A 23,499-nucleotide genomic window follows, 5' to 3' on the forward strand; every position below is an offset into this window, starting at 1 on the left:
TTTCCTTAGTCTTCCTTTTATCATCGACGTACCTATAGAAGCTTTTCTTGTTGCCCTTGATGTCCCTGGCCAGATTTAATTCTTGAACATTTGTGGCACATCATCCACAGTGGAGCCTGTCTGGAAGCACTTCGCTGTTGCATGTAAGACAAGTAACTGTTGTTTTCGTTACAATCAGACTTTCCTCCTCCTACATGGCAGTATGTTCTGTAAGTACTATCTGGAGATTGAAACTAAGGAAATGCTGAGAAAGAACAGCAAATTGATAGTAGCTCAGCTAGAAGGAGCCATCTGCTTCTGTTCGCAGAGGTGATATCCAGCCTGTTGAAAGGAAAAAGAAGACCAAAGTTATTGTTCAGGGATGCCCATAAAAGCCTCAACCACTCTAAGTTTTCATAAAAATCTGTCGTACTTGCTTGGAATGCTATAAAGCCCAGTCATGGAAGGCTAGGAAGTTACTTTAATGACATTGGGTTTTTTTAATGACCCATGATTTTCAAATTAAAATGTTAACGAAATCTTAAAAGTGGTATATTAAAGCCATTTTCTTTTTGCTTCAGAATATCGGAGAAAATGCAGGGCCAAAAATTTGCATAGGGCAATTCCCTTTCACTTCAAACTCCCTTGGTTCTGTGGTGTGTGATTATGATAGTGGTAGCTTTGTAAAATTTGGTTTCAACAAGGCATTTTTCTTGGTAGAGATTCTCCACTTAGTTACATTGTGCTCTTTACTTTGTTCCTAGAGATGATATATATGTTGGATTTACCAAATTCCAAATTGGCTGTACAAGCCTAGAGAAAGATGCTCCTCAGAATATGAAGGAAGTGTCCTTGCTTGGCAGATTGCATCAAGATGTTGATGTGATAGTTGCTCGGAAAACAAATGCAGAAATGTTCATGATAGAAACATTTGTATTTTCTTTTCTTTTCTTTTGATTTGCTTTTCTCCTCTGTCTATTTCAAAAATGAAAAATTACTCGTAGTGGTTTTGATGCTGTCTCCGGCTTTACAAGCTTTTCTTTTATTAGAAGTGTCTTCTGGAAACAAGAGTAACTAATCAGTGGCATGCCATCTTTCTTTAGCAGTAATTGTCAAATATTTCCATTTTTTGTTCTGATGTTGCATATGGGATTTAAAACTATTAATTAAAAGGACATCCTTTGTGACCTCCAAGAGTAACCAGTAGAGCATAGGAAGATAAATTACTTGTAATTTGAGTTCTCTACCAGTACTATATTTAGGAGCCTTCCCTGGGAAAAATAATTTATTCAAGAGACAAAAGTAGATGAAATTTAGAGTAGACTCACAAATATTTTCTTAAGAAATATCATATATGAGATGTGAATTTGAGAACAGGCTGTGATATTTGTTTAGTATTTGAACAGAATCTATCAATCTGTTTGTTCAGGCACATACACTGATAAGTTACTAGGAAATGCTGGAGCCTCTCCCTGGCCTCTTTTGTCTTGAACATGCTTTTCTTAATGCCTATTCTGAACCTCTCTTACGTATCAAAGGAACAGCAAGCATGCAGAGAAATCAGGGAGGTTTTCTACAATGTTTCTGTTCAGAAACCACTCTAAAATCAAGTCCTGTATGGCACTAGCCTCAGGAGTTATTCTTCTGTATGTAATGTAAAAGTCAGTGGGTGTGATACAGCACAGTTGACTGTCCGTCAGGCAAACCTACCTCCTAATGAACACTGATCCAGGCACATACACTTAACTGTCTGAAACAGCATCCAGATAAGATGCCAGGCAGTTTCATATCCTAGAAAAGTTAGAGGAAAAGTAATACTTAAGAGATCTCAACATTTGAGATGGAAGTACATCCAAACAATTTTAACTCTGCCATGAAGTCACTTCTGATTCAAGAACACTTCATGGATTTGAAGTGTACTAATTCAGTTTTCAAACTGTATGAAATAACATTTTCCAAAATGAGCTGGGACCGTGGTATAGAGAGCTACAGCTTGTTAACTTTGTGGGAAAGTCACTCTGCTCGTTTAGTCTCCCAAACTTGAAGCGCCCAGTTTTAGGAATACAGGTTTGAAAATTTTCCCTTTATTCTAAATTCTTTTTCTTTCAAAATCAGAGGAAAAAAAGTGTACACATATGTTCCTTACATTTGTTTGTATTTCTTTGGATCTATTTTTTAAAATCTGAAAATTACAGAGAGGTTACATCATGAGGTTGATTACTAAGTTACCATTACATTATATTTTAAAATGAAAAGCTTAAAATCAATCAAAGAAGCAACATCATCTTTATAATTCAGTAGGAAAGAGATAGGTTCTCACAGCTGGATAATTGAAGTTCGGGCTATTTTAAAATTTACTTTCCACAACTGTAAGGTAGCCAGGTTGCTCGCTGGCTTCCAGTGGAGACGCTTGTCACTGCTGGGACCTTTGTCCTGTTCCCATCTGTAATGGCAGGTGGAGGGAGCTGCTCGCAGGCAGCACTGTGGTACTGAATTAAATTATTCTGCTCTTACACTGCAAGTTCAGTTCCACCTTCTGGCAGAAAAATGGCTATTACTAAGGCCTCTTTTTGTTTATTATTTTTAGAGTGGGCAGAATATGTAACATACCACTCTAGATAGCTGCCGTCCAGCGGCATTTCATGTATGTGATCCTCGGATGGTGTGAGCGCACCATGGCATTCACTATATATGAGGCAGGTGGTATGCAGGGTGCTTAAACTTTTTTGGTCATTTTAAGATTTGTGTGTGCTGGAAGGCAGCTAATTCTGTAGCATGCAATAAGATCTTTAGCTGCTTGTGTTAATATTCAGCAAATAATGTTAGTATATCCTACATAGAAGACCACAACAACTTTGTCTTTTGTATTTATTTATTTTTACGAATCTCAGAAGCAGGTTTTACAAAATGGTTCTAGTGTGAGTTTTTGGACTCATTACCTATCTGATGAATGTCATGTTTGTAGATGATAGCTGAGACTTTCACCTATGTATTGCCCGTAAGGTCCGATTTAGTATTTTGAGGGTAGCGGATGTACAAATGCTTTGGCTGCATCCTTCGTCCTGTGTCCGGAAAATGTAAAGGTTCATGCCTGAATTATTAACGTTCATGTAACTGTGTTGATTTACCTAATGGGCAATCATTCTGTGTAACAGCTTCCCTTGAGACAGAGTTGTTTCAGGTTCAGTAGTAGCCAACTATAACCCTTGAGCAACAAGGGAATTTACCTTTGCTAACAGAAAAAATAGGATTTTGATCAGCCTTTGTGAACGAGACCATTGCACTAAGGCTTCTCTTATTAAAATTCCTTCAACTAGAGCAGATGCAGCAGTACTGGGAAATTTTAGGGAAAGTAGTAATTCCCCTTCTCCCTGTTGTTGTTTTAAAAGCTTCACCCAGACTTGAATTGAGTAGAAAAACTAATTGCTTTTCATTTTAAAACTAGAAGCAACTCACAGGGGATCTAATTAAAATTCCAGTGTCTGGAAGGAAATATGCCATATAAATCTGAAAAAGTAGTTGCTTAAAAATTATTAGTATCTCAGTACCAGATCGTGCCTCAGAAGAGTTCGAACACCCACATACTTAATTTCAAAATTTAAAAACTGTCATTACCCAATTTGCTCAGTTATTCTGAAATCCTATTTTGATCATAATCTGGAAAGTATACAAAAGATTGATGAAGATATAAAAAGGCAATGACAGTTCCTTGCTTGTTTATAACAGCATTGGGCAATCGGCTTTTTGTTCAAAAAGATCATCTTGACACAGTAGGGTTTGTCAGCAGTAAAGCCTGAAAAATGGGAAGGCAAAGACAAGGGTTCCCACCAAAACTGGCAGCCTTCCGTGCTTTGTTAGAAGATCTACATAACCGCAGAAAGGCCTCACTCCTGCTGCAATTCCTCCTGATCTAAAATGCTCCTTCAGCTTTCTGCTAGTAAGTAAATGGTGACCCTAACCCTAGCCATGTGCTGCTACCAGGACACGTGTGTTTATGCACCACTGAGTTGTTCACTTTGTGGCTATCGTAGCCTTCTTCCATCTTTCTTGTAAGCTTGCAGTGCCATCTAGACTGTCAAACCACTCAGTCTTCTCTTAATTCAAAAACAGCATAGTGTCTCTGTTTTTCCACTGTGACCATAAGAATTAAAATGATTACAAGCTTAGTAAATGAAGCACCAAAAATCATCTAGTTATTGATTTCTAATCACTCCCTCCCCTTCCCACTTGGGATATACTGGGAATGGATTAAATGGTGTCCAGTTTTGGGTGAAGACTTGCATTGTGTTATATTACACTGTGAACTCATTGTTAGTTCTCAACTAACAATACAAAAGAAAACCAAGCCAAAGGAAAACAAACCTGTTTCTCAAACCCTTTGTTTTTAATTTAGTTTGCTTTTGATGAAGCAGATTGTGGAGTGGTCTGGAATTCACTTACCTCTCCAGTTCTCTCATCACCCCTTGACACATGTTAGATCAGCCTGGGGCTGCTTTAATCTCAACCAGCTGCTATTTTTCCCCTCGTAGACTTGTAGACCAGATGGAGTTTGCTGGCCTGCGCTGCGCTGTGGCCATCCTCATACCCCAGAAGGTATCAGCTTGTTCTCCCTCTCCTCCTCCCTACCTGCCCAGGCATGCATGCCAGGTGTGCACACGTGTTGCTCACAAGAAGTTGTGGAGAGATGCTACTGCAGAATTTTGTGAACCATTTGTATAGCTGAAGTGTGACTGATTATTACCTTCAGCTGAGCACAGTGCTTATGTTCCGTTTCTGCTCAGCGTAACAGTTAAGGTGTATGAATAACTTGGGTTGAAATTAATGCAACTTAATTATAAACTTCAGTACAGTGCTGGATGGGACCGTAACCTCACAAACAGTGCTGGCTTGGGGGGCAAGCTGGGCACCTAGTACTTCTCCCGAAACAGAGACGAGTCCTTTGCAGATGGCTCATCATTGATGTCTGACTTTTCAACATGACTTTTAAAATAAATCCATTTTATATGGGATCTAAATTTGAAAACATTTCTGATGACCACAGTTATGTCACTTGCAGTGTATTGCTTGTCCAGTATCTATTTAGTTTTCCTGCTCTTATTTTAATGTTATTGTCTGTGCACAAAGAAATTGCTGTTGGCATATGTTTACTATGTGTAGTTTCTCTTTTGTGCTTGTATTAAGGATCTGAAAGAGCAAACCACTTAAGAATATGCCTGATAGAAAGCACACTCGCTGACATGAAGCTTCTAATTCATCCATAACTTTCAAAGGTTTCTGCAGTTAGTCTGTAAATGATTCTGGCTTTCAGAAGGGCTTTCTATGAAATGGTTGCTTTTTACTTTGAAATAAAATACATTGCAGTATACCACTTACCAACCATATGCTTACACATCATATGACAAAGCCCAGAGAAAGTATTCTTGTGCCAAGTGAAAATTAAGTGTTTTTTTCTCCTCGCTGTATAAATTCACTGGAACTTTCATTTTCATGGTAGAAGTATTATTTCAGAAAAGTGTTAGGGTGAATGCTGATACATCATAGCCTGATCATCTTACATGTTTATAGTCCTTTTATTATCATGTGCAGTTCCTTTGGTATGTCTTTTTCTTCCTCAGTGAATTTTGCATTCAGCCTTGATGTACATTGTGAAGAAATACTTTCTTACTATTTATTATTCCTGAAACTGTCATCAATATAATTTCTAACTCAGGTTTTTCATTGAGAAGTGTTAGGAAAAGCTTATATAGAGAAATTATTGCAAAATATTAAAAGACTATATTGTGTATGTGTGATATATTACTTATCTGAAAGTAAGAAAGAAAACGTATACCTTAAATTATTTTAAAAGGAGGGAAAATACTGATACATCCGTATCACAACATTTCTTTAGCAAACTAATGCTCAAATGATCAAAGACTCAAAGCTCCATATTTTCAATTATTTGTGACTACAACTTGCAGTTGAAAGTCTTTCTGCACAGTGAAAACTTATGCCATTTGTTGCAAATGTGAATGAAATGTTTTTGGGTGGTTTTTTTTTTTTACTTTCTCAAACAGGTAGCAGCCCTTTGGACAGTCCCAGGAACTTCTCTCCAAATGCACCTGCTCATTTTTCCTTTGTTCCTGCCCGAAGGTAAGGCAGGATCTATTCTTTTTGGACTGGCAAGCAAATAGTCTATATACTTTTATTTAGAAACGGCCTATGGGTTGGAAGTTTTTTGATTGTGTTTTACTTTCTCTGATGTTTCCAATTTTATTTTATTTTATTCTTTTTGGTTTAGATCTTGGCAGCACCCAGGATGTATTAGGTGCTTTTCAGACCTACAAGAAGATGAAGGAAATTAAGTAGTCAATACTGCCTAGGGAGGAGGCAATGTTCTCCCAGAAGGATGACATGTAGGGCGTGTGATATGACAAATAATTTAGTCATAATGACATTAAACCCAGTTATGATTAGGATAATTGTGTCTTAGTTGTAGTCCTAGATGTTCTTCTCACTGAATAACTGAGGTGTATTCAAAGCGTACTGATCTTCTTTGCTATGTCTGCACAAAGACGTAAACATACCTAAAATTAGGCCTGAACAACTATGTGTGCATTTATTTGCTGCCTTCTGACTGGTAGTAACTTTTTAGTTTTCTCTACTGTCTTGGGCATTGGTGTCAAGAGTGCATTATTGCTCTAATGAGGAAAATAGCTGATAATTGAAATTGCAAGTCTACAAGAATCTCTAGAAGAAGAGCAGCATTGAGAGACCTGAACGTGAAGCCAGCATCTGTCCTGCTGTGAATGCTAGACAAATGCTGGTCGTGCTGTATATCAAACGGGTGGAAAGAAATCTGATACTATAGCGATGAATTTAGTGTAAGGAATAGGATAGAAAGAATAAAGACAACTGGGAGAGAATGTTGTATCCCAGCAGGCAGGCAGAAATGGATAATGATACAGAAAGTTAAATTTTGTGGAGAAATAAAGAACAGGGAAAAAAGAGAGATCCCAAGCAGGGTTCGGGCATAGTAGCAGGAATATTAGACTCAAGTGTGGGGAAGATATTTTGGGTTTGCTGAACTCTGCCTTGGTTGAAAAAAACCCAATCTGTGTTAAAATGATCTGAGAATGGGAAACGTGTGATCATCCTGAGAGGAAGTAAGTTTTCTGAGAATGACGGATTTAGCTTGAGGACTAGTTAGAAAAAGGATAGGTCTCAAAACTTCAAAGAAGAATAAAGGGTTAGGATTTGATGAAGAAAGGTACACCCTTTATCCGAATGACAGGTAAATCCTGGAGCGTTTCTCCATTGAGGTGATTTGCTAGAAGACCTGGTGTCCTTGAATGCTGTTTGAAGTAGACTTTGGTCTTCAGGTCTTATGTAAGAAAAAACTATAATAGCGCGTGAAATGTGACAGACTGGATATGTATTTTTCTGTTGCCTCAGAGGGAAAAATTAGTGTTTTGCCTGCTGGTAAAACAATTCAAATGGACTCACGGCATCCATCTTTATTTTTAAAGAGGTATCTGAGCCTGATCTGGGTGTATTCAATAAGTTCTGTTGAAGTCAACTGAATTTTTACCAGTTTTCACAGTATCTGGAGTTCTGGACCCTGGAACACAGGAGGAAAGTTGCAGCTGAAACCATTGTCAAAACTTAACATAATTTTTCAACATCATGTTTCAACTTGATCCTTCAGTATCATTGCTTTCTAAAATTTAAAGCAGCAAAGAAATGTTTTAATAATAAAACTCTGAAGAGTGCCCTTTTGTACTTTTCCACTTTCTTAACCTAATTTTTAAAGAAATAGATGAATAAAGCTTAAGTCTGTCCTGTCGAATACTGTGGTTCATTTTACAGTATGCGTGTTGCTCTCTATACTTTTTCTGTCATTGAAAAGAACACTTAAGCACAGCTTGTTTTAGAAACTTGTTTCTATTTTCTACTTGCATTACACCCTGAATAGCTATGCCAGCAGTACCAATACGTATTTATTAGATTATCACATAGTGGTATCAGAATAACTTCTATATCATGGTATTAAGTAATTGCAAGTGTGGTGCTCTGTTACCCCAGACAAATGGATATTTCACTGTACCCTTTTGATTGGTGTTGCGTGGATCTTAAGAGGTGGTTCTTACCTGATTTCCTCCCATTGCCATCACAGAAATGATTTGTTTCCAATTTTCTGCCTTTTATATTTGGTGTAATTTCTTCATTTATTATCCTGTTTGGACATCGTTTGTGATTTCCATTCTTTCATTATAGCCCTGTGATGAGTTGATCCTTGGGACAGAGTAGGAAGCACATTTGGAAAACTCATTTTATTGTAAAGCCAATTTCACTACAATGTACTGCAAGATTGTCCTTAGTCTGACTAGTGATTAATCGTAAATCCCTTGCTAGACACCCTTTCAGTGATTGTGTCATAGCCACAAAGTTAGCATGTTCAGGAATCCTCCTGTTTGAATAAGGAAATGTATGGTTAATTCTGTCCATATTCACTAAAACTGATCTTAGTGGAATACCAGTAACAGAAGATGAGGGTGTTTTCAGAAATCACATGTGCATCTTTTACTCCCTCTCTCATTATCATTGTACAATTTCTTCCATACAGCCACGGACACAGAGCAGACAGGTAATGTGTTTCGTATTGCTGCTGTTTGTGTGTGTGTATGAACTATGCTTCTGTGCAGCTGAGCCTGTGTCCCTAACAAGTTCATGCTGTAATAACCCCATTTAGGCATTCAGCTTCTGTTCTTTGGTAATCAAAACAGGAAATCTTTGCATTTTGGCTTAAAATGATAAACAGGTAGTGCTCTGGAGAAGATGCCTTGTTCTTCTAGCACCTTCTTGGTTTGAAATCGATCTACTGTTCCTTGAATAGCATTTAGCTGCCATAAAAATACCTCCTTAATTAACTAATTAAAATGTCATTTTAAAGGCAAAATTTGTTGTTCGCATGTTTTTATTGTGCTAGCAAAGGGTCTATAGTAAATAAAATAAAAGACCTAAAAATTTCTTTCCAAATACCTTTTCCTGAAGCAATATTGCATGAAGTCTCTCTAAAAATATGTTTATTAACAAAGCACTGAAGTAACTTTGAAATGTTTTGCATAAATGAAGGAGGAATTATCTTTTAAAGTCTCTTTCCCATTGCCTTTGATTTGGAAGATTTCTACTCTTGTCCCGCTTCTTTCTGCTAGAATAGAGCTGATATGCCTTGTCCTGACTGCTTAGCACATTGCTTGCCTAGATTGCATCAGCAGAAAATAGCCCAAGCATGAAGAGGTATCCTGTAGTTTTCTAATTGAGAAAGGCTTTTTTGGTTAACTTTGTCAAAATGAAAATTCTGAAGTAATTTCAATACACAATTTAGGCAACTCAGTAAAAAAGGGATTAGGCTTTCCTTTTGCAAAAGGTGAGTGACCTGTGCATTCCTGTCTACTGTTTGAGAAGTCAGGAACATACTGTCTTGTTTTGGGACTGAGAGTCCAAAATGAGGTTGAAGCATTGACCTAAATATTTTCCCAGTACCCCTGTATGTTACAAGAAGCTGAATGGAGACCATTGAAGTTTGGAGTTCAGTCACTGACTGCATCATGCAGCAACTTTGTGATGCTGATATTTGTTGTTTTTCAGGGTTAAGAAAGGAATTTAATTTCTCCTGGAATCTTTTGAGATTGTTCTTTTACATGTGATTGTCTTGCCAAAGAAAACATCACCTGTGGCTAAAAGGGGTTTAGCTATAACGTATGCATGCAATAGAAATCTACATTACAGCCTTATTTCTTTTTTTTTAATGCATGAAGCATGAGTCTTTTTAAAAACTCTCTTCACATAGTATTCTTTCAGTGATGTAGAACCGTGAGTTTATTTCCCTCCCGTTCTAAGATAGATGGCAAAGAAGAGTGGTGTGTATCAGTGCCTGAAAATAAAAGGAACTAGATCTGGAAAAAATATAAACAGGTGTTTATGTCTGGGTGTGCACTGAATTTTCTTCTGAAGATGAGGCTTCATGGGTGTGGATAGTGGGGTGAGAAGTATTACTGTGAAGATGATAACAGTTGAGTTTTTTATAAGCACTAAGCACTATTTCAGACCTGTAGCAAACATCCTATTTTATAATGCACTTGCATAACTGTACTGTATCTACGTGTACCAAAACCCCCCCAAATCTTTCCAAAGTAAGTTAGAACGATGAACTGTTCTAATTCAGCTTCCCTTTATGACCAGTTACTGATAATCTGCTGTAATAGAAGAAACAAGCAAATGGAAACTGATGTGAGGAAGAGACTTCTTTAACATCCATCCCATCGTGCAACAGGACACATTTATCCGTTATAGGGCACAAAATGCGTGCGAGACTGAAATGAAATCAGAGGCAGAAAAAGCGCTGTGAGACTGAGCTGAACGTAGTTCAGTTTGCATCCTCACCGAGGCGGGTTTTGGGGGGAGAAGGGAATTTCAGGGAGGGCAATAGTGATTCTTCTCAAAGCAGTTGTATAGTTCCTCAGTTTTGACGCTGGTAAAACAAAACCTTTTCTGCAGTATCTCCAGGATGTTTTGGCTATTGTCCCTGAGGGTCATGTTTCTTTGGCTACGATAGGGAAATATCTACTAATATTATATTGACTGGAGGAGAAGGAGACCCTAGGTGAGACTTGTGTGATTTTTCTCTCCTCTGTATTTCGAGAGGACCTCTCAGCTCTGTTCAGATCTGCTGTAGTGGATTTAATTCACCAGCTGTGTCAGGCGATGTGCTAGGCAGAATGCCTTCTGACTAGGTAAACAAACAAATCCACTTTCAGTTGATTCTTGATCTAATATGATTTTTTTCCCCTCAATTTTAAACTTTAATTGGAAGGCAAGGAACTGCATAAATAATTATCTTAGGCATGACTGTCTTTTTCAAAGAAGTTTGAAATGAGCTGATTTCCTTTGTCTGTTTTAGAAACTCCAATTTTTGCACAACTGATAACATTTACAAAGCATCTACTTAATGCAGGAATCTGATGCCCATTTGCTTTATCTTTTCCAAGGTCACTTTTGTTTTTAAAACTTACCCTAGCTGCTTTTTCACAAAGGTCGTTGTAAATAGGATACCTGATTTATCTGAATAACTTGAGACACTAATAAAAACGTGAGGTTAAGAAATTGGGGGGGGGGGGGAATGCTTATTTCTCCCAAGAATTAGCTACAATATATCCCTGACAATAATTTCACTTACTTCTTTTCCCCAGAACGGATGGACGCCGCTGGTCCTTGGCCTCCCTTCCTTCATCTGGATATGGAACAAACACTCCCAGTTCAACAGTTTCAGTAAGTGGCACAGACTTTTCCAAGCAATTCAGTTTGTACAAACACACCCTAACTAATCGGCTTCTGAGTCTTTACTAAAATATCTGATCTTTCTTCATTGTTTTGCTAACATTATTTAATATACTAATTATTTTAAAAATTATTTTAATTATTGGTTCTGCTGCTTTTTCCTCCATTTCCCAGCTCCTATCATCTTGCACTTTGCCTTTAGCATTGGTGAAATCCCAGTGCAGCACTTGGCTCGACTGATCAGTTGAGAGGTACAGCGTCTCAGAAGTGGCAGGACTCTTAAGAGATAGTGCATAATTACTAGCCAGCTCTCAGCTTTTTTGTAACTGGGAAATGAAATTCTTGTCTGCTTTCAAGTTCTTAGTATGAAAACCTCTGCTATCAGGCTAGCAGAAAGAAAAACTGATAATCCACATCTGTTACTCAACTCCAATAATTTGAACCTCCTAATAAAGTTTTTCAGTTCTTACACATGTCATTAGAAAGGCTGGCTGCAGTTTGCTTGAGTTCTGTACTTTCAAAAGGCTAGTATGTCATTGATACCAGTAAGGTAGCAGCACCGTGTTAACCCTCAGATGCTTCATACAATGAATCTTATTCTTTAGTTTATGCAAACTAGATGTTGTGGTTATCCACATAACAACCTTGCAAAGCCAAGCACAGAAAAGTTAGAAATGTTAAGGCTACCTGTACAGACTTAATGTCACACACTTCTGTATGTGTGTTACGGTGAGTGTCTTCAACTATGTGGTCACATATCACTGCCTCTTTCCATAATACCTCTACTGATCATTTTGTTTTATATGTACTATTTAGAGTATGTTCCTAATAATTGTAATAGCTGCATTAATTAGGACTCAATACTCCATGTTGTGCAAATCTTACACTGAATGCAGTATCACTGTTTTGCTTGTGAGCTGTCCTGTTAAGTTCATCCGTAAACTTTCTAGTGCCTCTCAAACACAAATTTATCATCACGGTTCCTTAGGAGGTGAGTGTTAAATTAAGTCTATATAGCAAGAGAAGAAATTGGGGCCAAAAGTTTCCTTTTAGTATAAATTGATATGATTAAAATTTGATTTTGCAACATTAATCTCATCTCTATAGCTTCATATGTTCAGACACATTCCCACAGACTCTAGTTTGCACAATTTCCACAATTTGTTATCTTTTTGTCCTTCAAGATAGTTGTTTTTTTGTTGGTTTGGGTTTGGTTTTTTTTTGTCTCCTTAGAAGGCAGGTGACTTGCTTTCAGTCTCCTGTGGGAGAAGTCTCTGTGTGTGTGTACAGATATAGGCGCAGGAGCACAGAAAAATGTGGGAGAAGATTTCATTATCAACATGAAAAAGATGCCCCTGGTTTCACTGCCAAGCAATGTTATATATTCAAGCACTTGAGAGCAGCTGTTAGAAAGGAGCTCTGCTTTTGCCTTCATAGTCTTAGGTTAAATCTTTATGCGCATAAGCCATGGCTAAGCCCTCTTCTGGATGCAAGCTATGAGAGCATGGAGCAAGTAGTTACTTTCTGTACGGATGACATCCAAATAGTTTGATCATTGGTAGTCACTGTGAGAGCTTCCAAGATGCCTGTGAAGATGACACCTTTGGAGACCAAACTGTCTGCAGTGTGTAAGTCCTTACCTGCAGGTGTGATCAGTAGTTTTTCAAGAGTTTACAGTTTGACCAGCTTTTGGGTAGATGTCCATGGAGAGAGCAAAACTAACAAAAAAAAGTCTGTTGGAAGTATCAGTCCTTGCTTTGAAGTAGGGACATTAAAGCTACTTTTAGAAAGTTCTCAGCTTTCTGACCTGGGAGAGAAAGCATATTTGTCTCTTGTCATGTTCCCAGAAATAGCTAGATCATTTTGATTGACATTTTTTCAGCAAAAAAACCAACAACCCAACAAATCTGAGATAGTCATGTCACATAGAAAGCGTCAATTCAAATGGTGTAAGTATTGTAAGCAACAGAAAACAGGGTGGTATAATGAGAAGCATGAAGTGATAGTCATATGTAGATCTGAATTCACCTTCCTGCAGGAAATAGTTAGATTAAAACCTGTAATTCCAAGACTGTATTTTTCTAAATATGAGTCTGAGTCTCTCATCTCTTGTCCTTTTGCTGGTTCAGTGTTACAATCTCAGAAAGACATTGAAATGGGCCGTTTAGTAAGTAGTGATGCAATTCTTGGAGCTATTAAATTTAGTATTACATTTCTAAGCCAATCCTACTTACTACTTGTCTATGACAATACTATTATCATGGTTTTCATAGATTAGAATTAATTTGAATTGATCTGAATAACACCTCTGAAGTTGATGAGCAGTATTATTCCTGCATAGACTTTAAAACTGAAGTAAGAAGTAGTCAAGGGTCTTGTCAAAAGGGCACAATGAAATAATGCTGCAGATGCGAATTTAACAGAATTTTGGGCTTCCATTTGGTGTGATCAGTCCTCAAGATTACATTTCTTTTTCAAGCAAGATAGAAGGCAGCCGGTAGACCTTCCTTCTGGTGTATATATCAGTAGGAAATGAAATATCAAGAAGAGTGTCAGTTCTGTGTTCTGCTGGCCTGAGTTTCTGTATGGCAGTTAGAGCTGACCTGCATCTCTGTGGTCATAGATCAGCTGCTCTACCAACCAACTGAACAAACCAAGACATTTACCTAGTCTAAGGTCAGTGGAAACCTGTAGATTCTGCTTTATTTTTTGCTTCCAAATGAGGGATGACACTTTTAGAAAATAGATGTTTACCTTTTTCATACAAATCATGAAGACCAGATATATATCATCAGACCAACACTGAAAAAGCTGGAGAAGACCTTCTTTCAAGTTAGATGAATATAGAACAGTCAGTTGAATGGGCCAATATATAATTATTCTTAAACATCTAATCTGCTATTCATTTTCTAGATGCAGAGTTAATATATAAGCTACTGTAGTATTAGCTTGAATTTTTTTACTGGACAAGAGTTGGCTAATTCTGCATGTGTAATTAAGACACCAGGGGGATGTTTGTATTAGTCTGCTGCAAATATTGAATACAGTGATGCGATTATTTAAAAATCAATACTTCAGAAGTGTTTCACTTTGCTTTCACGCTTTTTCATTGAAAGGTTGTACACCTTAAGACTGCTAGAGAAGCGCTTGGCAGAGGAAAGTCCATTTCTCATCACGGTCTTTATCTTCAGGGCTTTCTTTAATTATTCTCTGGAATTACAAACTTTGTGATCTGATTGCTTTTAAGGAGAGACAGTGGAGGGAGGATTTTGTTGGGTCATCCATGAGTTGACTAGCGCTGCTTCCCCAGTGATTTTGCTGTTGGGAGACATAAAGTTTTTAATGCTCTTTCTAGACTATCAGTTTTGATTTTTTTTTTCCTAACTCTAGTAGCTAGTAACTATGTGCTAACCTTCCTTAATGTGGTAGTTTTAGTTTAATTTTGTTTTGAATAAGACATGTATTCATAATGCCAGAACTTGAGTACCTGCTGATGCAGGTTTGTAAGAGTGTCTTTAGGACTTCTTGCTCTATTGCAGGATTTGTTATTCATCGTGAACGGGATGTCAACGGACACGTACCTTTTCTTTGAAAAGTGTTGCTGTTTTTTCATAGGCAGGTGCTTCTTCCCACTCCTTGTATTGTGTAAGACACAAAGAAAGACATCAAAGAAAGCTCTGAAAGTCAAACAGGGCTTACATAATTCTGTACTACAGGGAGACAATCTTTCCTGTATTTGGCATAAGCAGTGTGCACAGCAGAATAGCTGTGGGCAAAGGGGCTATCAAATACCCAGACTCTCCATCTTGGCTTCAGTGTGGATTAGATCAGTGTAAGCTGATACACCGTCTGGATAATCATCACTGTGTGGACACTGTGCTGGAGATGACTTCCCAACATGATCCCTGCACCTAGACCTGCCTGAAGGAAAACATTGGAAGTGATGGCTTCCAGTTCCAGCCACGCTTGGGGAGTTCGTGCGTGTCCCAAGGCTTTCAGGGGGGTTCTTTTCTATAAATACCTCTGTGCAGTGCAGAGGGAGTGGATCTGGGGTCTGGAGCCAATTATAAGTTCTCACATTCGGATCTCCATCTTAGTCTTGGCAAGAATTCTCTAGATAAGACTGTGCTAGGATCTGCAACAATCTGCTTAGTTTTACTTCAGTTCAAGTGTAGCTGTTACCTTCCTGACAAATTTGGATGTGCCTGTTTTAGGTGATTTCAGAGTGTTTTCTCTTTGCTATCAACATTGCAAACATGCAGGACTTGGTGAAAGCCTTGTCAGCATTTGGCTTTCATTGCTTGGCCGTACTTCTTAGCTTTCTTTTCCAAAAATCATCAATAGCAAATAAGTCTAGAAAAGCATGCTAGGTGAGTTAAAGCTTTGGTCATACATATCATATCATGTATAATTCCCTCCTACCAATACTTCTGGTACTAGGATGCAGTGCTTTTCAGTTTGAGTGAGGGTCATTGTAGCAAAAGGAAACGTTTTTCCACTGGAACAGTGTACGTAATTAATTTCATCAGATTAATATGGAGCCTTGGAACTTAGATTAGGATGGTGTTTTTAATAAGGCCCACTGGGGTTATTCAGTGCTACTCTGGTTATACAGCACTTCTCCCCCCCCCCCCCCCCAGCTTTGTTTTTAAAGAGGACTTTTAATTTGTCCTTATGTAATGTATTTTCTTACTTTTGTAAAATGGAAAGGGGCATTGAAAAATCACACAAGAAAAAATGCATTCGTTAGTTGACCTACAGCTTTTTCCCCTGGAACATCCAACATTTGATGTTATTAATGCTTCCCACAAATATTTGTTTTAATCTCAGGTTTCTTGAGGTTCAAGAATTAAAACAGTTTCATGTCTATCATTATCACAGGACATGTGTCATACAAATGCGTCAACTTCTTTAAAGATGAATAACTGGTTTATAACAAGAAACTCTGTTAATCTTACAACTCTGCAAAGTCAGCTACTTTCATTTTATTATTGCCTACTTGGTTAGAGAAGAAGTCTGATGGGTAAAGGAAGGGAGAAGTAAAATCCTGACCATTTACAATAGCAATTTCCAATGAGAGCCAATAATCAGCAAAAACTCTCATGTCTGCACAGCTCCATAGCATTCTGCATGCCAGTGAAACTCCTGAGCTGAGAGAGCATGAGGGAAAAGGAAGGAAAGTTGCTCACCACTCCAGGAACCTCCTTGTCCTTTCCAGAGTAAACTGGTACTCACGTACCTTCCTTTCTGTCTCCTGATAGTAAATTACCTGCATGATCAGATGTAATGGTTCCAGAATCGGAGCCTTCTCCCAGAGTTTTCCTGATCTCACCAGCTCTGTCATTGTACATAAGCGTTGGCTTAGCCTAATGAGAACAATGAAAAGAGGCACCTGGTCTGATAAGCAGCTTTCTTTTCCGCTGGAGTGTGCAGTGTCTGGCAGAATCCGTTCCTCTTCCATTCATTAGCTGACCCCTATGCATGCGTTTAGTGCATTTCTTTTCTGTATTTTTTTCTGTACTCAGTCATCATGCTCATCTCAGGAGAAGCTGCACCAGCTGCCCTTTCAGCCCACGGCAGATGAACTTCATTTCCTGACAAAGCATTTCAGTACTGAGAGCATCACTGATGAGGAAGGGCGCCATTCTCCAGCCTTGAGGCCTCGATCTCGCAGTCTCAGGTGAGCTTCAGGTTGTTCGTTGAATTTTTAAGATGTTGGACACATGCATTGCATTTCTATGTGTGCTTTCAGATCTAAGAATAGTCATTTGTAGTTCTTTTGTTACATGTTTTTGAAATTATTTTAATCAACATTTAACCCACCTCACCTAATCAGAAAGGATTTTTTTTTTTTTTTTACATTTGACACTGAGGTTTTGGTTTGCAAAATGGTTAGCATAGTCTGCTTTTGTGTCTTCACAATAACTCTATGAAAACATGATCCACAAGTGTCTTAGAATAAATCTATAGGACGTAGATTTCCTTTTAGTGAAGTTTCTTCTCAGAATTTTGCTGCATTAATATAAGGAAGTGGTTGCAGTCACTGTTAATAACTTTTCCAGCAGTGCTACTGAAGGGGTATGAAAACTAGAGTAGATGAAGTCAAAACCTTAAATGGAATTGCACCCAAGAACAATTTTGTAATAGTGCTGAAAACATTTCTCCTGCATTAGCAGTTGAATAATTTTTACTGTTGCTTCAGAGAACTGGTTGTTCAAAGATAACTCTACAGGGGTTATTTCCTTGTGCAGTTGATTTTTCCATACTTAAAACCAGAAGCAACTAGAACTTCCTCTTTCACAGAATTACAGAATAACTGAGGTTGGAAAGGACCTCTGGAGGTCATCTTGTCCAAACCCCTGCTCGAGAGATGGCCCAGGACCATGTCCAGACAGCTTTTGAATATCTCCAAAGATGGAGATTCCAGAAACCCTCTGGGCAATCTTTCTTGCAGGTCTCTAACAATTATGTGGAATAAATCCACAAACTTTTTGTATCATGGCAAAAGCTTTAAGTTTTGCTATGCATTTAGTGCTGGACCAAGTGAATGAAAGTCTAGAGATGCGTACCTCTAGACACAGCGTCTTGTGAAAGAAAAAGGATTTATACAAGCAAGGGACAAGGAGGTGAAGTCTCCCTTCTGCTTCTCATCTGAGAGTGTCAGAGGTGGATATCACCTTTAAATTAATGGACAAGATTCAGAAACTCTGCCAGCTGGAAATACTGAATCAGTGTGCCCAGCTCAGGACCTAGGCCAGGGTTTGTAATACAAGGAAGTGAAACAGGCCAAGATAACAAAAAAATCCATGGTGAGTATCGTGTCATGGCAGAGCTGACCTTTCATGATTATTTGTAATTATTTGTGTGTTCTAAACTTCAGTGCAGGCTGCATGGTAATTGCATATGGATCTACTAAGTGTAGTTACACAGTAATCTACCGGAGCAGGTAAGTACTATGGGTAGTAGCACACTTAGCCTGTGATCTCCACAAATCGCCATGTAGTAAAAGGCTATTTATATGATTTGTACTAAGTCTCTTTGAACAATAGTCCTATTTCAGTCCTTCTGCTGTCACTCTTAACGCTGACTATCGCTGAGTAGTGTAACTGTAGTAGTACTAATTCTTTATAGATGAGACAGCTACTGTAGGTAGACAACACATCACTAAAGTAATTATTGTCCTTTCTAACACAGACATATTACTGTTGGCATAATGAAGTATAAGACACTCTTGCTAATGCAGGAATGATATAAACAATAAAATGAAGAGCCCAATTTTATTTTTTTCTGTGTTAATATGGATTATCAACTTGCTGAGAATTTTACCTCTGTGAGCCAATTTAAAAGGAGGGTTATCATATAGTAGGTTTATAATTTGTGACGAGACGAGATTAATTCAGTGTGTCATATACCTATGACACATCATCTTCCTCTCTTGAATGCTTTCTCTAGTTCTCTCTGGTTTTCAGTGTGATAATGGCCAGCCTTATTGGTATTCCAAAGCTTAGAATGAAGTAATTTAATTTTTTAAACTTACTGTGCCTGATCTGTTTTTCATTTTGCTTATTGCTAGTACTGTGATGGTGTGTGACTCTAAAGCACCCTTGCCACTACCAAGCATTCATGCTGGCCCTTGCATGTCAAAGGAAAATTGATATGTCAATCCAACCAATTGGAACGATGTTTGCAGGAGTAAATACCCTCTTTGACAGAGAGTAGCGTGTCCTTGTAAACAAACAAGTACTGAAATATGTGAAGACCAGACCTTATTCACTGCACAGCTTGCTTATTTATTTGCCCACACAATAGAGTTAGCTGACTTGATGAGAGGATATTTTTACCTACTTAAAAAATGAAAAAATAAAATCTGAGCAGTTATGTGTTGAAAATTAAGCAGAAATTTCCTAAAAATGTAATATTTTCATGAGCATTTAATGGTCTTGTTTGATCAGCTTTAATGAAAAGCAGATGAACAAAATACATCAGATGTTTTCCTTAATTGGCAGCCACAGCTTTGTAATTTAAAAGATGGTCTGATATTTATGACTGATTGTTAACATGTATTCATTTTTCATCCTCTATGACTGCAGCCTTACATCTCTTTTTATGAGAAAGGAACTGGTATTTTGAGATGTCACTGTCAAACGCTGGGACTGTTGTTTTTGAGGGTCTCTGTAACCCAAGATTTTTTAGGAGTATCAGATGAACCTTTTATGCTCCTGGATAGAGGAGAGTATTGCCTAGATGTAACTTTTGGAAAAATCTGCTTCTTTGACTAGAACTTTACCATTTTCTTGTATCTAGCTGCAAATGTTCTGTTCGTACAGAGCAGTCCTAATGATCAAACTGGGTGAAAAAAGTAACAGGGTACAGTCGTGGAGGGTAGCGTTGGCTGATGTACACTGACAAGGTCATAGCACCTCCGTTGCTTGGGGTGTTCTGCCAGTGTGGCTTGAAGATACTTGTCACTTAACTAATCATGCCTGATTTGAAATCCCCCAAATTTCTACCCCAAAGAAATGGCACTGGTTCTTTCCCAGCTGCTTTCCTGTGCAAGGGGAAGGAGGTAGCCTGAGACCAACGCTGGAATCCAAAAGTGTGACGTGCTTATAAAGCTGGTTGCTAAAGCCAGGAGACTGTCCTCTCATCCGTCTCCAATAGATCCATTACTCACATGCTAAATGAAAGAACATATTTCCATGTGACCCATCTGTTTTGGTGCTTACAGTGTGTCTTCAGTAGAAGAGAATATTTCTTTATTGCCTGCAGAAGTAGTTCCTAAATATCATCTCTCAACTGTGCTCTTTTTTTTTGTAGTGCAGCCTTCAAATCCTTTAAGTTATTGACCAACAGAGAGATGCCCAGGCTACATTCACTCTGTTTAGAACAATCCTGGGCTTTACCTGAAGATCTTTTCTCCCAGGAGCAAAATGCATGGAGAGTGTGAATTCTTGCACTAAACTTGGCATCGTTACTCTTTTTATGTTAGAGAGATGCTGCCCTCCGTCTTTTCCCGATTCTCTTTACTTGTCATCCTTTAGCTGTTGCTAACACATGGGAATGTGTGGAGAATGTCAGAGATAAAAGTAGAGTTAACTAATAATGACTTCTTCAGGAGCTGCCTTTGTGCAGTCACTCAGCCCACCAATCTGCCCATTTTTCTTGATCTCTTTTTGTAATTCAGGATAATGTTGTCTAGGGAAAAAAGGTTGAAGACTGTAGCAGTGAATTTTTATATAGTTGAAGTAGATGAGATCATCTTTAATCAAATATGCTCCTTCATCTCTTTGCTGGGTAGTGCTTTTTAAATGCAACCCTCCAACCTGACTTTTGATGTGCTAGATCCTACCATTAAGAATATACAGAGAGAACTCCTAGAAAATGCCAGTTGCCAGAAAAAGCTTCTGACAATAAAATACCCAAGATGGTAAGAAGGAATAGGTGTTGTGAAACCACACCAGTGGCCTGCATAGTCCATTTTTATCTTAAAAATTGATCCTGCAGGTTGTGGGGCTCTCTCATCTCACTGCACTTAAGCGTCAGCTTTAACCACTTGAGTAATCTTGGTGGTTGCATCACTTCATGCTGCTGCTTTCCGAAAGTGCTGTCTGCCACAAGCTGCAGAGGAGCAGGCGGTGCTCCCTGCAGAGCGGGGATTCACACAGCCACGGATTTGCCAGAGAAGGATAATAGTTTTATATTCTGAAGCATAAGGCATCTATTTCTTATGAAAATACATTCTAACTACATTACAGATAATATTGGTCTCTTTGTTTTCTCTCTCAAGACAGTGAGTTCTGTGAACTTGATTTTAAAAAGTTCTTCAAAGTGGTTGGTTTTAAATTTATTAACTTTTGGTTTCACTCACCATCTTTATGGTTTTCTATTATGAGGAAAACTGAGTATTCTTATTTGCCCTCTGTACTGCTCATTACTTTAACTTTCTAGTGTTTTCTGTCTAAAGCAGTCTCAGTCTTTGCTGGCATGCATAAAAAAACCTGAAGTATTGGAAAGAGCTAGCTGCAGCCCCTGTGTAAGTCTGTAGAAAAACCTCACTAGTCTGCACTTTCAAAGCGATTGCGATTGAAATGTATTCCCTTTCCCTTAATGTTCTCTCATATATATACATATAATTATTATTTATTAATTTACTGTTTATATTTATAAAGCTCAGTGTCAAGATGAATTAAAAAATCAAAATGTGTGTAAATAAACTCGGAAATTACTTTTCGAAGCGCTCAGTGAGAAAGACTTTACTGTTCTGTTTCACCCCTTGCCTGTTCCATAAGAAGAAGAATTACTGTATATCCTGCTTTGCCTCAGATTCCCTTTTTTCTAGCAGCACTAGAATAACTGCCCGGTGTGGACTTCTGTGCTGTTTGGTTATGATTATGCAGGAAGAAGGATCCTTGAATAAATACTGAAAAATAATCTGAAGTTACACATTTAATTTTCTACATTATTTCCTCCATGGTATAGATTGTTGTAATTCTGTGGGAAACTGTATTTCACTATTATTGTGCATGTTGCATAAATTCAGACGTTAGCAGATGGATTCTGCTCTACTGAGTTCGGTTCTCCTTTGGTCATTGTCCTGTCCAGAAACAGGATTAGGCCCCAAGGTCTAATTGTTATGGTCTGTGTGCAGCACGGAGTCATATTTGCTCTGAAGTTTGACGGACAGATGTAGATTGTCCGTATTTGCTTCTGCTTTATTGTCTCTTTTTTCAGGGGGAGTTTTCTGACTTACTTCTAGTATTAATGGAGTTTATACGAGGTCAGAGATTTATGTATTTATTTTTGGGGGGAAGAGGAAGGCCGATGCTCTGCTCACCTTCAGCAGAAGGTTTAACTTAGTTTCTAGTAGTAGAAAGTTTCTAGAAGTAGAAGTTTTCTAATAGTAGAAAGTTTCTACTTCATACAACTTTAGCTCCCTAGTTTTAAAATTCCTTATTTTGTGTGTCTGGAAATGACAGAAAGTTAAGGCCTATAGTTTATATTTTCCTATGGACTCTGACTTTGGTAACGTGCTGTAAATACATCCTAATTAAACCTTTATGTACAGGGTAAAAGCAGAGGGGAGCACAGTGCTTTTAGCTTCTCTGCTTTTTCCTAATAAATACAGCTGTTACAGTGAAGGAAAAATGAGTTATTCATAAACATCTCAGTTTTATTTAGTCACAATTAAACTAGATTTTGTAAGATTTAAGTTATTACTATAAATGCTACTCTCTGAAATAGCTGTCTATAAGCTATTTTCACTTTCTAGCATCAGATAAAGACACATGAGTTTTGACAAGTTGAAGGCTAGAAACCTTTGTGGGAGATAGATGTCACTGAAAGTCTACCACCACATCATTTCATAAAGTGGAGGGAGGGTGAAGAAGGGGAAAAGAGAGAGCAGTTTTTCATTCTGCTGTTAAGCTTAAGGGGACAGATATTATTCTTCTAATGTGTGCTCTGCTGAAATGAAAAACTCACTGACAATAATCATTTCTTTGACCTACCTATCTACACCAAGAAAAGAGAAGCAGCCTGCTTTTTGTCTTAAAATGTTATGCACGTGCACAGTATGTGTCCTCTGTTTTCCAGAAAATAATCTGTTCCTTTGTGAGGCTTGAAATGTTAGACTGATTTAGTTCTGTATGTGACATTTTTGGTACTAGATAGATGTGTGAAGCTTTTGCATTTGAAAAGCTGTCATGCCAATAAAACTTATTAAAATCCTTTTTTCTAAATTTCCTTACGTTCTCCATTGATGACATTCAGTTATCTGCCCAGTCCTGGTTTCTTTTTCACCTGGTTGTGTCTCAAAGGTGTGGTAAAGTAACCAGCAGTGCCTGGCAGCTAGCCTTTGGTTAGTTAGTTAGTTATCCATCTAATTATTTCTGTAGTTTCCCAGGCTAAGGATCAACATAAAAAATTATGGTGCAGTATATTATGTTGCAGTCTTGCTATAGTCAGCTAGACATTTAATTTGACCTGTCATATTGAGCAAATTTTATTTAGAATGACAGTTTGAACCTTGATCCCAGGTTTTATCCAGAGCTGTTTGAACGCTCTGTCGTTTTAGGTGGTAAAAAGTGGCATTAATCAGCTTCCAGAGATGAGAGTCAAAACTGCCAATGCCCAAGGAAGCTAAGGGATTGTAAGTGTTTACTTTCTTGCCAGTCGGTAGACTCTTGTGCAAAGAAATTACTT

The 23,499-nt window shown here is 38.0% G+C and overlaps 1 protein-coding gene across 2 annotated transcripts in view; it reads left to right on the forward strand.

Annotated features, from left to right (window-relative positions):
- Window positions 1-23,499, forward strand: part of MAST2 (microtubule associated serine/threonine kinase 2) — a 199,508-nt gene that overhangs the window by 130,238 nt on the left and 45,771 nt on the right. The window contains exons 7-11 of one of the 2 annotated variants that reach the window (XM_050900979.1): window positions 6,036-6,111; window positions 8,585-8,605; window positions 11,211-11,289; window positions 16,824-16,978; window positions 18,179-18,244. In XM_050900979.1, the coding sequence (XP_050756936.1) occupies window positions 6,036-6,111; window positions 8,585-8,605; window positions 11,211-11,289; window positions 16,824-16,978; window positions 18,179-18,244 (397 nt within the window). The remainder of the gene's footprint in view (window positions 1-6,035; window positions 6,112-8,584; window positions 8,606-11,210; window positions 11,290-16,823; window positions 16,979-18,178; window positions 18,245-23,499) is intronic. The other variant, XM_050900980.1, reaches the window with a different exon arrangement.

The sequence above is a fragment of the Gymnogyps californianus genome, chromosome 8 (genome assembly GCF_018139145.2).
Source record: "Gymnogyps californianus isolate 813 chromosome 8, ASM1813914v2, whole genome shotgun sequence".
NCBI lineage: Eukaryota > Metazoa > Chordata > Aves > Accipitriformes > Cathartidae > Gymnogyps > Gymnogyps californianus.